The 18043-nt window shown below is 39.5% G+C and overlaps 1 protein-coding gene across 1 annotated transcript; it reads right to left on the bottom strand.

Annotated features, from left to right (window-relative positions):
* Positions 1 to 633: 633 nt before the first annotated feature.
* LOC138892255 (uncharacterized) lies at positions 634 to 1101 on the bottom strand. The gene has a single exon (XM_070175959.1). The coding sequence runs from the start codon at positions 1099 to 1101 to the stop codon at positions 634 to 636; it is 468 nt and encodes a 155-aa protein (XP_070032060.1).
* Positions 1102 to 18043: the final 16942 nt, after the last annotated feature.

Here is an 18043-nt window from a genome sequence, read left to right as displayed (position 1 = left end):
GTTTATGGGTCTTCTCTATTCGTGGTATATGTAAAAATGAAGAAAAAGAAGACTTAAGTCATATATATATCCACTTTTGAAAAGTCAAAGAGGTGCTAGCTTGGCACCTTAGCATTGGCCCATCTTCAGATGCTTATATCTTTTTATCCGAATGTCGTATGAATGAATAATTAAGAGTGTTGGAAACTAAATAAAAATACCTTAAATTTGGTATATAATATTTCCAAAAAAGTTTCGTTACAAGGCAAATCCTTAGTCGATTTCCGCAACTCAAATCCGATTTTCCCAAACTTTATATTTTATATCCAAACATCATATATAGTCATATTATGACTTTATACTCATTTAAATCATGATTAACAAGTCTCATATTCATTATACGTCACCTTGGGACGCACAGGGTGTAACAATCTTTCCCCCTTAGAAACATTTGCCCTCGAATGTTAAACTTCCAAAGATCTATAGAAATTTTGACAGAGTCTCCTTTGTAATCGTACTACTACCAACCTGTCATGCAGCAAACCCAACAATACAAAGCCACACGGGGCCACAATCATCAATAACACCAATGGCCTCACACGACCAATGACAGTAACTAACACAAGCATCCAATATCATATACGCACCTAAAGGCTATAATGTCTCACTCCGATCCTCCTCCGGAAGCCAAAACAAGTGAAGATACCTAGACTTCATGTCATCTTCAGCTTCCCAAGTCATTTCCTCCACATTCTTATTTCTCCAAAGTACTTTAACTGAAGTTACGTCCTTAGTTCTCAATCTCCAAACTTGTCTATCAAGTATAGCAATGAGAGCTTCCTCATATGATAGCTGCTCTGTGACCTGAATATCGTCAATTGGAACGACTCTAAAAGGATCTCTAATATACTTACGGAGCATAGACACATGAAATACTGAATGTACGAACTCTAAGTTTGAAGGCAACACTAACTCATATGCTACATGTCCTACTCTTCGTATGATCTTATAAGGTCCAATGTACCAAAGGATAAGCTTTTCTTTCTGAATTTCATAACGCCTTTCATTGGTGGTACCTTTAGGAATACCCAGTCGTCTACCTGAAACTCCAAGTCTCATCATCGATTATCTGCATAGGACTTCTGACGATTCTGAGCTGCTAATAGCATTTCCCATATAAGCTTAATCTTCTCAACTTCCTGTTGTACCAACTCTGGTCCTACTAACTTAGTTTCCCAAACATCAAACCATCTGATAGGTTACCTACACTTCCTTCCGTAAAGATATTCGTATGGATCCATCTCAATGCAGGAATGATAGCTATTATTATATGCAATCTCAATAAGCGGAAGATGATCATCCCAGCTACCCCTAAAGTCTATCACACAAACCCGTAGCATATCCTCAAGTGTCTGAATAGTACGCCTAGCTTGACCGTCTGTCTGGGGATCAAATGTTGTACTAAGACTTACCTATGTCCCCAATCATTTTTGGAAGGACCTCCAGAAATTAACTGTAAACTGAGCACCTCTATCTGAGATAATAGATATATGAACACCATGAAGTCGTAGCATCTCCTTAATGTAAAGCCTTGCATAATGTTCTGATGAATACATAGTCCTGACAAGCAAAAAATAGGCTGATTTTGTAAGTCTATCAACAATCACCCATATAGAATCGAACTTACGCTGGGTACGAGGTAAGCCTATGATGAAATACATATTAATTCTTTCCCATTTCCAAGTCGAATCTCTATAGCCTTCAATAATCCATCGGGTTTCTGATGCTCAATCTTAACCTACTGACAATTAGGGCACTGAGCAACAAACTCTACTATATCCTTCTTCATTTCGTCCCACCAGTATATTTCCCTGATATCATGATACATCTTCATTGCTCCTGGATGAACAGAATAACGAGAATAGTGAGTTTCTCCCATAACCTGTCGGCGCAGCACTGCCATATTATGAACACATAATCGAACTCGATATCTGAGGACTCCATCTTCCGTAATCTCAAATGGTGTCTACTTTTTTTTAGGAGCAGTATATTTGTAGTGAGCTAGCACAGGATCCTCATACAAGCGTTCCTTCACTTCAGTTACTAAAGAGAATGTTGTTGTGTCCTGAATAGTAACTCTAGTATCACCTGAATCTTGTAATCGAACTCCAACACTAGCTAGCTGATGAATCCATAGGCTATCTCACTCTTCTCTGGTTGTAAATATGATCGGCTAACTATAGATCTACGACTGAGGGAGTCAGTTACTTCATTCGCCTTCCCTGAATGGTATAAAATATCAGCATCATAGTCTTTCAGTAGCTCCAACCATCACCTCTGATGTATATTCAATTCCTTGTTCTTAAAGATATATTGAAGGATCTCATGATCCATATAGATATCAACATGTATGCCATTCTAATAGTGCCTCCACATCTTTAGTTCATGAATCACAGCAGCTAACTCTATATCGTGGGTCGGGTAATTCTTCTCGTGCTTTCTTAGTTGTCTAGAAGAATAAGTGGCAACCTTACCATGCTGCATCAATACACAACCCAATCCAACACCTGAAGTGTCATCCATATTATAGGAAATAAACCTACCTCTCGCCGATGCAGTATTACCTTTCCACTCCAGAACTGGCTCCCCTGGAAACCAGAACCGAACCATCTTTGATCTACAATCAACGTTAGTATAATAAGAAGCCAACCAATACATACCCATTATGACAGCAAATTCTACCATATCTAACTCAATCAGGTCTGCTACTGTAGAATGATTATGAACTACTACTATACAATCTCTATATTACCATCTAGCTATCACTGGATCCCAAATAGATGTAGACACTTCAAAAGTTTCAATCAACTCAGGTTCTATCTCAAACTTCCTAGCAACCAATGGAGTGATATACGATAAGGTGGAACCTAGATCAATTAATGCATATACATCATATAAGGATACTGATAATATACTTGTAACAAAATCAGGTGACGATTCCCGATCATGTCGACCTACTAAGGCATAAATGCAGTTCTAAGAACCGCTCGAGCTAGATGCTCCACTTCTTCCTCTACCACGACTGGCTGGTACCTGTGAACCTTGACTAGGGGGGCATACTAATGATGATGAACCAGTTAGAGATCCCGCTGGTTGAACTATACATGCACCACCTCTCGTCGAACAATCTCTCATAACGTGGCCTGGATAAACACAAGTATAACAAACACCCAACCCCACAAGGCACTGCCCGGCATGCTGCTTCACACACTGAGCACATCGTGGCAAGGTCGGCCTCATCTGACTTGACTCACCCCTATACTGAGAACTAGAGGCCCTAGAACTTTGGCCAGGCCCTATATATGTGGAGCGATCAAATATCCTATTGGCAAACTGAGGGGGTGAACTTGCCGATGGTTGGGCTGGATACCTTGGGTACTGCTATCACTGACCACCACAAAACTCACCAAAAGGACCTAAGTTCTCGCTCTCTTACTCTGGCCCCTATCATTCTCACGGTCAACCCTCTACTTCTATTTACGCTCCTCTACACCCTGAGCGTATGCTTGAATATGATAAATATCAATGACTAGCTGAAGTTAGATCGACGTACAGTCATTAAGTAGGTGCAGCTCCAACCCCATCACGAAACGGTGACCCCGATCCTCAATCCTAGCTACAATAGTGGTAGCATACCTAGCCAAAGAATCAAACTGAAGGTTGTACTCCCGAACACTCATATTACCCTGCCGAATGGTCAAGAACCTATCAAATCTGGCCCGTCTAAGATCTGGTGGCAAATAATGGCAAAGAAAAGCCTCTATAAACTCCTGCCATACTGTTGGAAGGGCATCCTCACCTCTGGACAACTCCCAAGACTCGTACCAATTAACTGCAACATCCCAAAGTCTATAGGAAGCTAGCTTAATTGACTCAGTCGCAGTAGCCTTCATTATCCTCAAAGTCCTCTGCATCCTATCAATAAATATCTGAGAGTCCTCGTTAGGATCTGCTATGGACAACTATATATCAAAATAGAATCCAACAAGGCCACATACTATCCAACTATACATGACTGTCTACAAAACTCTAATAGAATGTACAGTTATATAAAGGACGGGACTAGGCCCCATCATACCCATATATGTATACAAAAATATCATACCAAAATCCAATAGCAGTTCTGGATCAAATGAAGTACACCAACTCTCGCTGAGCAAGGATCCTAAGAAGGGGGACCGTCAGCTTTTTTACTTACACATGTGGGCATGAAACGCAGGCCCTGAGGCAATAGGGGCGTCAGTACGAATAATGTACCGAGTATGTAAGGCATAAAAAGTAGTATATAAAAGACATGAAAGAAACATGGAGTAAAAGACTTAGCTTGTAAGTCTGAATATGGCACCAGTAGAATTGAAGGAGCTAAAGGAACAATTGAGAGACTTGTTAGAAAAGGGTTTATGCGTCCAAGTGTGTCGCCTTGGGACGCACCAGTCCTTTTTGTAATAAAAAAAGATGGGTCACTGAGAATGTGTATTGACGATCGGCAACTTAATAAGGTCACAATCAAGAATAAGTACCCACTGCGAAGGATAGATGATTTGTTTGATCAATTGTAAGGTACTAGGTACTTCTCCAAGATTGATTTAAGATCCGGGTATCACCAATTGAAAATCAGGTAGCGGGATATTTTGAAAATAGCTTTTAGAACTCGGTATGGGCACTTTGAATTTTTGGTGATGTCTTTTGGGCTAACAAATGTCCCAGCAACCTTCATGGATCTTATGAATCGAGTTTTTAAGCCGTTCCTCGACTCTTTTGTGATAGTGTTTATTGACGATATTCTTGTATATTCACAAAGTCGAGAAGACCATGCCGATCATCTCAGGGTAGTTCTACAAACCCTGCATCAGCACCAGTTATATGCAAAGTTTTTAAAGTGTGAATTTTGGCTTGAATCAGTCATATTCTTGGGTCATGTAGTTTCTAGTGAGGGAATTAAGGTTGATCCTCAGAAAATTTCAGCGGTGAAGAATTGGCCGAGGCCTACAACTCCAACAGAGATTCGCAGTTTCTTAGGCTTAGCTGAATATTACAGAAAGTTTGTGGAGGGGTTTTCTACTCTTGCCTCTCCATTGACTAAATTGATGTAGACGGCAATTAAGTTCCAATGGTTAGGTGCTTGTGAAAAGTGTTTCCAGGAATTGAAAGCAAGATTGACTATGGCGCCGGTGTTGACTTTACCAGAGGGTATAGATGGATTTGTGGTATATTGTGATGCTTCAAGAATCAGGCTTGGATATGTATTAATGCAACATGGGAAGGTGATAGTTTATGCTTCTAGGAAACTAAAGAATCATGAAAAGAACTATCCAACATATGATTTAGAACTTACGGCGGTGGTATTTGCATTGAAAATTTAGCGTCATTATTTATATGGAGTCCATGTAGATATATTCACGGACCATAAGAGCCTTCAATATATTTTCAAACAGAAGGAGTTGAATCTGAGGCAGAGAAGATGTCTTGAATTACTCAAGGATTATGACATTGATATTTTATACCATCCGAGGAAGGCTAATGTTGTGGTGGATGCTCTTAGCCGGAAATCTATGGGTAGTTTGGCTCACTTGGAGGCATATCAGAGGCCATTAGCCAAGGAAGTTCACCGGTTGGCTAGTTTGGGAGTTCGTCTTGCGGACTCTAGTGATGGAGGGGTAATTGTGCAAAATAGGGCTGAATCATCTCTTCTTGTGGATGTCAAAGAGAAGCAATACAACGATCCATTGTTGGTGAAGTTGAAAGAGGGGATTCATAAGCATAAGACCATGGCCTTTTCTCTTGGCATGGATGATGGTACACTAAGGTACCAAGGCCGACTCTGTGTTCCAAATGTGGATGGTCTCCGAGAAAGAATTATAATTGAAACTCACACTTCTAGGTATTCCGTGCACCTAGGTTCTACGAAAATGTATCATGATCTTAAGGAAGTCTATTGGTGGAATGATATGAAGAGGAATGTGGCAGCTTTTATGGCAAGATGTCCGAATTGTCAGCAAGTGAAGGCCGAACACCAAAGGCCTGGCGGGTTGGCACTACACGTAGAAATTCCAATACGGAAATGGGAAATAATTAATATGGACTTTGTGGTAGGATTACAACGCACTTCGTGCAAGTTTGACTCAATTTGGGTAATTGTGGATCGGCTCAGGAAATCATCACACTCTTTGCCGGTTAAGTCTACCGACACAGCGAAGCAGTATGCTCAGCTGCATATCAAAGAAATAGTCAGGTTTCATGGCACCCCAGTTTCCATCATTTTTGATCGGGGGGCACAATTCACTGCTAATTTTTGGAAGAAATTTCAGCAAGGTTTGAGTAATCAGGTGAATCTTAGTACAACCTTTCACCCGCAGACTGACGGGCAGGCAGAGTGGACTATTCAGATGCTTGAGGATATATTGCGTGCTTGCATTCTAAACTTCAAAGGTAGTTGGGATGATCATTTACCACTCTTAGAATTTGTCTACAACAATAGCTATCATGCTTGCATTCAAATGGCACCGTTCAAGGCTTTATATGGTAGGAGATGTAGATCTCCCATTGGGTGGCTCGAAATTGGGGAATTAGAGTTAATAGGGCCAGACCTCGTGCATCAGGCCATGGAAAAAGTTAAAATCATTAAGGAGTGTTTGAAGACTGCTCAGAGTCGTTAGAAATCCTATTTGGATGTTCGTCATAGGGATTTGGAGTTCAAAGAAGATGATTGGGTATTCTTGAAAGTTTCCCTCATGAAAGGGGTAATGCGATTTGGTAAGAAAGGGAAATTGAGTCCGAGGTATGTCGGACCGTACAAAATCATTCAGAGGATCGGTGAGGTGGCGTACATGGTTGAGCTACCACCTGAGATATCATTAGTACCCCCGATGTTTCATGTGTCTATGTTGAAGAAAGTAGTTGGAGATCCGACACTCATTGTTCCGATTGAGACTATTGAGGTAAATGAGAAATTGACTTACGAAGAGATTCCAGTTTCTATTATTGATCGTCAAGTCCGAAAATTGAGAAATAAAGAAATTGCCTCCGTGAATGTGTTGTGACGAAACCAAGAGGTTGAAGAGGCTACTTGGGAGGCCGAGGAAGAAATGAAGAAAAAGTATCCTTATTTGTTTGAATAGCCATGTATTTATAAAGTTGTGATCTATGAGAAATATTCTAAGAGTTGCTTTCTATGAATTTTGTATCATTTGTACAATTGGCGTTAAGGGTGTTCCTTTCTGGAATTATATTGCTTGTGAGACCACAGTTGGTGTTATTTTGTATTATGTTACGTCGTTGGATTATGTATGTGCTGTTAGGATATATTTCTAGGGCTCTCTGATAGGTGGATAGGCCAAGTTACAAGGGAAACTCTGGCGAAATTTTGGAAATTTTGCGAGTTACTCAAATTTGGGGCTGCCCGAAAGTGGTATGAAACAAACTGAGTTGCATAAGATGCTAATGACAGATTTTTACCCTCATTCGAGGACGAATGATCCTAAGCGGGGGAGAATGTAACAATCCGGAAAATTTCGAAGTACTTAAGTGTAAAGCCAGGTAAAATTTGCAAAGAAAATAATGTTTCATGGTGCCCGACTAGGCTCGGACTTTTTGGGTTGAACAATGCACCGAAAAGTAAAGAAAAATATTTGGCGGAAAAGTGCATTTCTGCGGTCCATTATGCAACCGCAGAACCACTCTGCGGACCGCATAATAGCCGCAGAGTGAGGCTGTTGATTGGGTCAGTTGGAAGCAACTATGCGGTCGACTATGCGACCACAAAACTATTATGCAGTGCATTATGCGACCGCATAACAGTTATGCAGACCGCATAGTGACCGCATACACAGGCAATTCTTTTGGCTATTTTGTAACCAAATATGCGACCGATATGCGGTCCATATATCGGTTATGCGATCGCATACCTTGTTCCGGATCTCCATTCTTGGGTTTTTAAAACCCGACCCCTATTTTGTTAAATACACTCTTTGTGCCATTTTTGAGACTTAATCTGATATTTTAGAGTGAGAGAGAGTGCCCTAGAGTGAGAAGGTATTCTTCCATAATTTTTCCTCAATTCTTCCTCAAGTTTTGGAAGATTAAGAAGGGAAGCTTACTAGGTCTTCATCCTAGAGGTAAGATTCTACACCCGAAACCCTAATTTCAAAATTTTCTGAAAATTGGTAACTAGCAAGATAAATTTCTGGGCATGATATTTGTTTATTTTACATGCATGTGTTATCAAAGGGTGTAGGATGATTGTTGAGCTAAAAATGGTAAAGATTGGGTTGTGGGATGATGTAGTCCTTCATAAAAAGGACATTGAAGCCTTATGCACACCTAGTGTTTGATAAAATGCTCAAGTGAGCTAGAACCATGATCATCTTCCTAATTTTGATTCAATTTGTTATATTTCTAAAATATATTAAAGTTGCTAAGAATTTCGGAATGTTTTAAAGTGTAAGGAAGCTCAAGTGAGGTATGTTGGATAAACTCTTCTCTTAGAATTAAATCCCACGATATTCATGTAAATTATGTAAGTCCCGAGTGATTCATTATGAAACTGGCTCTTCCGAGTAAGATTGTGTTGAAAGAAATATGTTAAAAAAGCATCCCAGATGCTTTATTCATGTTATGTTACCAATTGAGGATGTGCTAAAATATGGGCTGTGCATTAATAATGTTTCGACTTTAAGTCAAGTTCAAATGAAGGCTATTATGCCAAGTTTTGTGAAATATCTCTATGTGCCTTAGACTCTAAATTGCTCACATGTGTACTACACACCTTGATTTGAATTGTAATTATTGTTGAGGATGATAATGATATTTGAGATTGATAAGGTAAGCATGAAATACTGAATATGGCCAACGTGCCAATAATGATCTTATAATTATGGCCACTAGTGCCAATGAAATGAAAAGATGTGAAAGTATTATGAAATGCGATGATTGATATAAAAAGGTTGATGTCTCCAATAAGACGGCCTAGCCGATCGGGTCGTGATCGGACACCATGCCGCACACATGGTGGTGATTGTGCTGGAAATTGTAATTGAAATGATAATTGTGGTTGATGTCCCTAATGGATAGCCTAGCCGATCGGTACGTGATCGGACTCCGTGTCCAAGACGATGGTATTGATATTGAGAAAAATTGTGGTTGATGCCTCTAATGAGATGGCCTAGCCGATCGTGTCGTGATCAGACTCCGTGCTAAGAGTACGGTGGTACTAGTTTTGTGAATAATGGTATTGTGGACAATGATATATCGATACTTAAAATATCCCAATGTGAGATGTGGAAATTAATTTTAACATTGTTTTGATCCTAAATTGAGGTTTGATGTTGATTAAGTCTTTCATTGATATTATAATAATCGTATTTGTATTATTTGTCATTCTATTGGGAGGGTGTTTAATTATACATACTAGTGTTATTTGATGGTACTAATGTCCCTTTTGCCGTGGGCACTGTATCTTTAAATGGATGTAGGTGGTTTCACAGCAGGAGATATTGATCATTGATAGCAGTGCACCTTCTTCCCAGCTGACTTGGTGAGCCCCACTTCATTCCGGAGTCATAAATCTTTTGTACTTTGTGTATTCTGTTTGAGGTATAGCCGGGGCCTTGTTGCCGGCATTATCATTGCACTCTTCTTTATCTATAGAGGCTCCGTAGACATACTGTGGGTTATGTATTAGTGTTGGGGAAAGACAAACTATGTTATGTTGTGGATGTATTACTTGTCTATTTGGGACTTTAAAAATGATGAAACTATTGGAAATGAATTGGTATTGTAGACATGAACACATTTTCGTCTAATTAATGATAATATGTATTTTCTCAATTCATGGATAAGTTTGGGTAGAATAAAATCTAACAGGCTTGCTCGGTCGGGTTCACTCGAGTGAGCGCCGGTCGCGCTCCTCGGTTTTCGGGTGTGACAATATCTTTCACTCAATTTCCTTTTCTTCCCAAATTACATTATGCCTTTCATAGGAGAAACTTTCAAAAGATACCCAATTAGCCTCTTTGAACTCCAAATCTCTGCGTCGAACATTCAAATAAGACCTCTTGCGGCTCTGAGCAATCTTCAGCTGCTCCTTAATGATCTTGACCTTCTCCATAGCTTAATGCACAAGGTCTGGACCTATCAACTTTATTTCTGCAACTTCGAACCAACCAATGGGAGATCTACAGCTCCTACCATATAGAGCTTCAAACGGTGCCATTTGAATGCTGGCATGATAACTATTATTGTAGGCAAATTTTATGAGTGGCAAATAATCATTCCAGCTTACCTTGAAGTTAAGAACACAAGCACAAAATATATCCTCAAGTGTTTGTATAGTCCGCTCTACTTTCCCGTCGGGCTGTGGTTGGAAAGATGTACTAATTCACTTGAGTACCCAAACCTTGCTAGAAGTTTTGCCAGAAGTTAGCGGTGATCATGAACTGCGCCCCTCGGTCTGAGATGATAGAATCAGGAGTGCCATGAAACCTAACAATCTCCTTGATGTACGACTGAGCAAGGTGTTCTGCTATGTCTGTGGTCTTATTAGGAAAGAAGTGTGCTGATTTCGTGAGTCGATCCATATTACGCAAATCGAGTTAAACTTATGAGGCATGTGAGCTAGACCTACTACAAAGTCCATGTTGATTATTTCCCACTTCCACATTGAAATTTCTATATTCTATGCCAAGCTATCCGGCCTTTGGTGCTCAACTTTCAGTTACTGGCAATTTGGGCATCTAGCCACAAAGTTTGCTATATCCTTTTTCATGTCATTCAACCAGTAGACTTCCTTGAGATCAAGGTACATCATGGTAGAGCCTAGGATCACGGAATACTTGGAACTGTGGGCCTCGGTCATGATTCTCTCTAGGAGACCATCTTTATTTGGAACACATAATTTCCCTATCCACGAGTAACAACTACACCCTAGTGATTTTGTGTTTATGAATTCCCTCTTTCAATTGTACCAGAAATGGATCATCATACTGTTTCCTTCCTCTACGAGTGACAACTCAGCCCTATATTGCACCTTTATCCTACCTTCACTAGAGTCCGCGAGCGAGACTCCCAAACTAGCCAAGCGATGAACTTCATTGGACATCGACATTGGTGTGCCTCTAAGTGAGCCAAACTACCCATGTATTTTTGGCTAAGAGCATCCGGACAACATTTAGCTTTCCCCGGATGATAAGGTATGTCGATGTTGTAGTCCTTGAGTAATTCAAGCAATCTCCTTTGCCTTAGATTCAATTCCTTCTGCTTGAAGATGTATTGGAGACTCTTATGGTCCATGTATATGTCTACATGGACCCCATATAAATAATGACACCAAATTTTAAATGGAAACACCACTGCCACCGGCCTTAAGTCATGCGTTGGATAATTCTTCGTGTGGTTCATGAGTTGCCTAGAAGTAAAGCGATCATCTTGTGATGTTGCATTAATACACACCCAAGTCCGACCTTTGAAGCATCACAATATACATCAAATCCATCTATACCTTCCGGTAAGGTCAACACCGGTGTCATGGTCAACCTTGACTTCAACTCTTGAAAACTCCATTCACAAGAATCTGACCATTGGAATTTAGCTGCCTTTTGTGTCAATTGGTTAACATGGAGGCAAGAGAATAAAACCCTTTGCAAATCTCCTGTAACTTTAAGCTAAGCCGAAGAAATTGCGAATCTCTATTAGAGTTGTACTTCTAGCCAATTCTTTACAGTTGCAATCTTATGAGGATCAACCTTGATTCCATCACTAGAGACAATATTACCCAAGAAAGTGACGAACTCGAGCCAAAAATTACATTTTGAAAATTTTGCATACAACTTATGCTGATTTAGATTTTCAAAACCGCCCTAAGATGATCGACATGGTACTCTCAACTTCGTGAATACTCAAGGATGTTGTCAATGGACACTATAATAAAATATTCAAGGAAAGGCTTGGACACTCGATTCATAAGATCCATGAAAGTTGCTGGAGTATTCGTTAGCCCAAAAGACATCAGTAGAAATTCAAAGTACCCATACCGGGTCCTGAAAGTTGTTTTCAGAATATCCTTCTCCCTTATCTTCAATTGGAGATACCCTGAACTTAAGTCAATCTTGGAGAAGTATTTAGCACCATGTAATAGATCAAACATGTCGACTATCTTTGGAAGTGGTTACTTGTTCTTGATTGTGACCTTGTTAAGTTGTCGATAGTCGATACACATCCTTAATGATCCATCTTTCTTCCTAAAAAAAAAGAATAGTGCATCCCAAGGTGACACACTCGGTCGAATGAAACACTTCTCTGGCAAGTCTTTAAACTGCTCCTTCAATTCCACTAGAGTTATTCTATAGAGTGGAATTGACATAGGCTACGTGCCCGACAATACATCAATCCCGAAGTCAATCACTCTGTCTGGTGGGACTCCTAAAAGCTCCCGATGAAAGACCTACAAAAATCTATTCATAACCAGCACATACTGAAGTGTCGATGCCTCAGTGTCGGTGTCCGTGACTCGGGCCAAATGGTTGATACATCACTTGTTGATCATCTTTGCTGCCTTAAGGAAAGAAATAAACCTACCCTTGGCATAACATCATCTCCCTTCCATTTAATGACTGGCACATCGGGGAACTCGAACCTAACTGTTTTGGTTCGGCAGTCAAGCTTGACAAAAATGAGTAAATCCATTCCATCCTTATTATCACATCAAAATAAACCATCGCCAATTCTACGAGGTCAGCTATGGTGTCTCAACCATGCATTTTGACAATAAAATCCCTATAAACCTAGGTGGCTACAATAGACTCAACAACTAGAGTAGATACACTGAACGACTCACGAAGCTATTTCATACCGAATTCTATGGATATATAATGAGTGACATATGATATTGTAGAAGTGGGATCTATTAGTGCATACACATCATGAGATTGAACATTCGATATGCGTGTGACAATATCTGGAGAAGCCTCTGAACTCTGGAAGCCCATCATGGCGTACAATCTACTAGGTCCTCCTAAACCCTGTGCACCACCCCTAGCTGTCGGCATACCTCGAGTTGGAGGAGGTGTTGTGGACGAAGCATCCGTTGAACTGGACGGCTGCATCATATCTCTACCAGCATTCTGACGGGACGAAGGGAAATTCTTCCGAATATTACCCCTAAGACCATACCTGTAGCATATGGGAATGCTCATACAGCAAAACCTAGAGTATATCTTCCCACACCACGGGCATGAGGGCCTCTACTGTGGCTGGAATCTCCTTTCTGACTGAACCTGCTGATAAGTTCCCATATTGCCTTGACTGGGTATGAAACGACCCTATTGCTGCTAATTGGTCCCTGATGGTGGTTCAATAGCTGAAGACGGGGTGAAAGACTTTGATGGCCCAGATGACCCTTTCCTGAACATTGCCCTTCAACCGCTACCACCACTATAATAACCACCAAAGTTTCCTGTAGACTAGGACTTGTTGTTACTATATTGCTCTATCCGCTCTTCAGTTTACGAGTCTCTGCGGCTTGATAAAATGCCAAAATCTTGCCATAGTTCAAATCATAATTCAAGGCGGTTGTAGCGGCCTTGTTGATAACCAAAAGGCTAAGGCCTTGCATAAACCAGCGCATCCTAGCCTCCATATTGGGCAACATGTAGAGAGCATACTTTGAATGATCCACAAATTTCAGGTGGTAGTCCCACACACTCATACTACCTTGCTTTAATTTCTCAAACTCAGCGACACAAGATGCCCTTGTCTCGGCTGGCAAGAAATGATCCATAAAAGCATCTGCAAACTCGTTCCACTTTGCCGGAGGGCTACCCTCCTCATGGGACTACTCCCACAATTCATACCATGTATACGTCACTTCTTTTAGGCAATAGGAGGCCAATTCCACTCCTTCAGTCTCAATGGAATGTATAATACAGAGAGCCTTGTGCATCTCATCAATATATTCCTATGGGTCCTTATTACATCTCGTATTTTCATACTTCAAGTACGTCGTAAGTCAATTGAGATAAGCTCGGAAATGAGATCATCCTTGAAATTATAAAAAACAAATTAATCGTGTTACCTTGGACGTCACAAAGATTTAAGATCATGATCAGCATGTCACGCCCCGACCTTAGGGAGTGGGACCGAAGCTCAACTGAGGTAACCCGATCAAGAAATCCTACTTGGTGCCTACCAACCAACCTTTCCCATGATTATTTCAGAAATAAATACACATATATAGCTAATCGATAGGATAAAATTTACAATGCCAACTTTATTAATTAGGAAATTCATTTATAGAAGGCAAAATAATACAAGTTCATAGTTTGTAAGTGAGATCAACTGCCAAGAACAATGCTTATAGTTTTCCCCCATCCAAAACAAAACCCACCGTATATCTACGGAGCCTTTAAATAAACATGAGAACAATATAGAAATGCCTGTGACAAGGCCCCGGTTATAACTCAAAATGATATACAAATGTCAATACTAGCACAAAGCTGCGATATGGAGTAGGGCTCACCAAATCAGCTGAGAAGAGAGTACACCTATCAAAACCCTGTGCCACATACTGAGGGACCACCTGCATCCATAAAAATGTAGCATCCCCGGTAAAATAGATATTAGTACATATGGAATAGTACTAATGTGTAAAGATAAGTACCCTCACATGGAATGTAATACTAACATAAGATGAGAGAAACATAAAAGTAGTAAGACAAACAATAATATCTAAAATGCCAAGTTAAAACATAATCAATTTTCAAATAAGCATTTACATTTTTTGTTCGGAGATCATTAGCCACCGATAACCACCATGCATGTGGCGTGGAGTCTGATCACCACTCGATCGGTTAAGCCGTCTAACCGCAATGAAGGTGGTTCGATATGGTAATGCAAACAAAATATAACAACAGGAAGGACATACCACCATGATCATGTCATGGAGTCCGATCACCGCTCGATCGGTTAGGACATCTCACCACGAATGAATATGGATCGACATGGTGATATGAACCAAATACAATGATTGGAAAGAGGAACCACCATGTGAGCGGCATGGCATCCGACCTCCACCCCATTGACTGAGCAATCTCCCCACAGTGTCGTGTGGGTCGACATGGGGACATGGACTGATGCTACCAATAAATATCCCAATTAAGGGAAATAATCTCATCATAGTACAAGGAAATTTGTCTCTCAATAATCTCCTACACCGACACGTGTAGTTTCGGGTGTGGGCCTTTACTATCCACCCTTCTTTGGTGTCCTAATGATACTCCTAGAAATATTTTTGTATATATATATATATATATATATATATATATATATATATATATATATCGCATATCCTTTCATAGCATCTTTCATTTCCTTGGCACTTTTAACCATTCGTAATACCTTCATTCTTGGCACGATGGCCGCATTTCATATTTAATACTTACATTTCATAATGTATGTCCTAATGTCATCGAAAATTTATAGAAATGTGTTCAAATTATTGGAAAATCATAATTTCATATTCATGAGTAACTGGCAATTCAAAAGTAAGTGCTAAGTCATTTTCAAGGAAAGGAGCATGGAATTGGCAATTAGGACATGTCTAGAATTTCATGAGCATTTGACAATTCAAACATTTGAAACATTATGGATATAAACACATGAGCGCACGAGAACTTAAATATTTGAGATAAAATTTAAAGAGTAGGGCATGATGGTTCCAAATGTATCACAATTCAAGATCATAAGCCTTTGAATCCTCAATTATACTTGAAAAATTTCCCAAATAAGAGTAATATAATAGGGCAATTGGAACATGAATTGAGTGCATAAACATTTGGATAAATCTATCATTAGAGGAAATCCAGAACAATAGGGTTATATATTGGACAAACCATACTTGGAGTTCACAAGGAATTCGTAGAATCCGATTCTCAGAAGGAGTTTAACCAACATACCTTGATTAAGCTTCCCTTTGATTTTCTACGAAGTTCTGCTATTTGAAACAATTCAATCAATAGCAACATAATTAGATTAAAACATTATTAGAAGGACTCTCACGATAATGGTCTTTAGGCATTTCATCATACACCTAATATGCAGAAATCACTTCAAGGTTCCATAATAGAAATTTCTCCACCCCGCAATAAATTTTCAAGCAACCAATCCATCTACTACAACACCCAATAACTTTCCTTGGCACATGCATGACCAACCATATATTTTCTTCCCACAAGAATCACATACTCGACTCTTCATATATACCCATATCCGAAATAGAGGGTTTATACCTTCTGATCACCATCCCATTAGACCCAAAATAATAAAATATCTACTTAAGCCCATTACAAACCTTGTATAAATGCTTAGGGTCAAAAACTTACCCGGTTGGTTCAAGAACTTGTGAGTTTTCCTCTTGAATCCCAAGATTTTTGCAAGTAGAATTGTTAGAGCTCCTCCCCTCTCTTTCTCTAAAGTGTTCTCTCTCTCTAAAATAATCTGTTTCCCCTCTAAGATTAACCCCTTAAGTCCTTATATTAAAATAGTTTCGGGTTAGAAAATTCTTAAAAATAACCTTCAGAGGCCGATCTGAGATCGCAGAATGCACCGCAGAAGGAATATGTGGTCTGCGAAGTGGACCACAAAATTGTCTTCAAAATCTAGGTTAGCCTGGTCAGGTGTGCGTTATTTTTGTGGTTCGCAAAATAGTTCTGCAATCGCACATTGGACCACGAAATCTTCTTCCAAAATTTCCATGCTGGTTATGCGATGAATACACTGTCCGCGAAGTAAATCTATGGTCGCACATTGAAACGCAAAATGATAAATATTTAGCTGCATTTGATCAAATCTGCGATGGTTCTGCGGTCAGTGAAACCTATCCATGATCGCAAAATGGACCGCAAAAATGCCATCTTCTGCAAATTTCTCCACCAACTCCACAATGCATTGCAAGTCCAAAAGTTTGTACTGTGATGGTCAAGCTAATCGCAAAAATTATCTACAACCTCCAAATATGTTAGCTTACCTTCCCACCATAAGACCATAAATACTTCGCAAACTTTTACGAGGCTTTACTCAGCAAGTACCAAGAGAGTTAGAAGTTAAATAAGTCAAAGAAAATAAGTTTCGTCGAAAGCCGTCAAATTGGGAATGTTACAACCCGTACCTTTGGAGTAAGACTAGGAGTTTATAACATAATATCAAGGTCATTTTAAACGTATTTTAATTTTTTAATAGTCGTATATTACGTTTTGAAGTCAAGTGAGTTGTAAAACGGAAGTCAACAAAAGTTGTCGCAAGTTACGTTTATAAATTTATTAAAGTTTGGGTCAGATGTCACAGAGCTTTCCTCCTAGTATTCTTGGAGTTATGGGATTATGTATCCACCAAACTTAAGTTCTACTAGTCTAGTTTCTAACTCATTAAACCGTTCGTCGATACGACATCGGAGTAGAGAGATATTTGTATTTTTGCGAGACGGTGTAGGTAGCCCATTTGGGATCAACTTGAGGTGGTGGAAGTTTCTAAAATTATATAAACGGCGGGACTTTTTAACTTAGTCATTTCTCACTCATTTCAGTTCCTATTTATACATAAATTTTTCCTAAATGGTTGTATATCACCCAAGAGTAAAATCCAAAGAAAACAACGCAAATCAAATGCTAGGAATCCCGAGGTGATTGCTAACTTGCTTTTCTTCCCTTCGTGGCTGATTGAGGATTGCCTAGTGGTGAAGTAAATTTTGAAAATTTGTTAATGGCATGTTATAAGGTATTTTTTACAATATTCTACTTAGGCTTATATATTTTTGGTCTATAGAAAAATTGGGTAATGAAGAGAACATGAAGAACAAGGGTTTGAAAGTGAAGTTGAGGTGTTGTGCGTCTGGGACTATTTTGGAAGGTTTTTGAGCTAGGTTTCAGCTATTTTTTGACGTAGTAGCTTGGATGTGTTTTTTTTGATATTGTTCTTTTCTGTTTTTTGTGTTTGTTTGAATTGGAATAAAATCAATGAT

Source organism: Nicotiana tomentosiformis, chromosome 5, assembly GCF_000390325.3.
Source record: "Nicotiana tomentosiformis chromosome 5, ASM39032v3, whole genome shotgun sequence".
In the NCBI taxonomy this organism is placed as follows: Eukaryota; Viridiplantae; Streptophyta; class Magnoliopsida; order Solanales; family Solanaceae; genus Nicotiana; species Nicotiana tomentosiformis.
This window is presented reverse-complemented; position numbering and strand designations above follow the sequence as displayed.

Excerpts from the sequence above, each read along its gene's own strand:
- LOC138892255 (XM_070175959.1), bottom strand. The coding sequence starts at position 1,101 with ATGATGAGACTTGGAGTTTCAGGTAGACGACTGGGTATTCCTAAAGGT.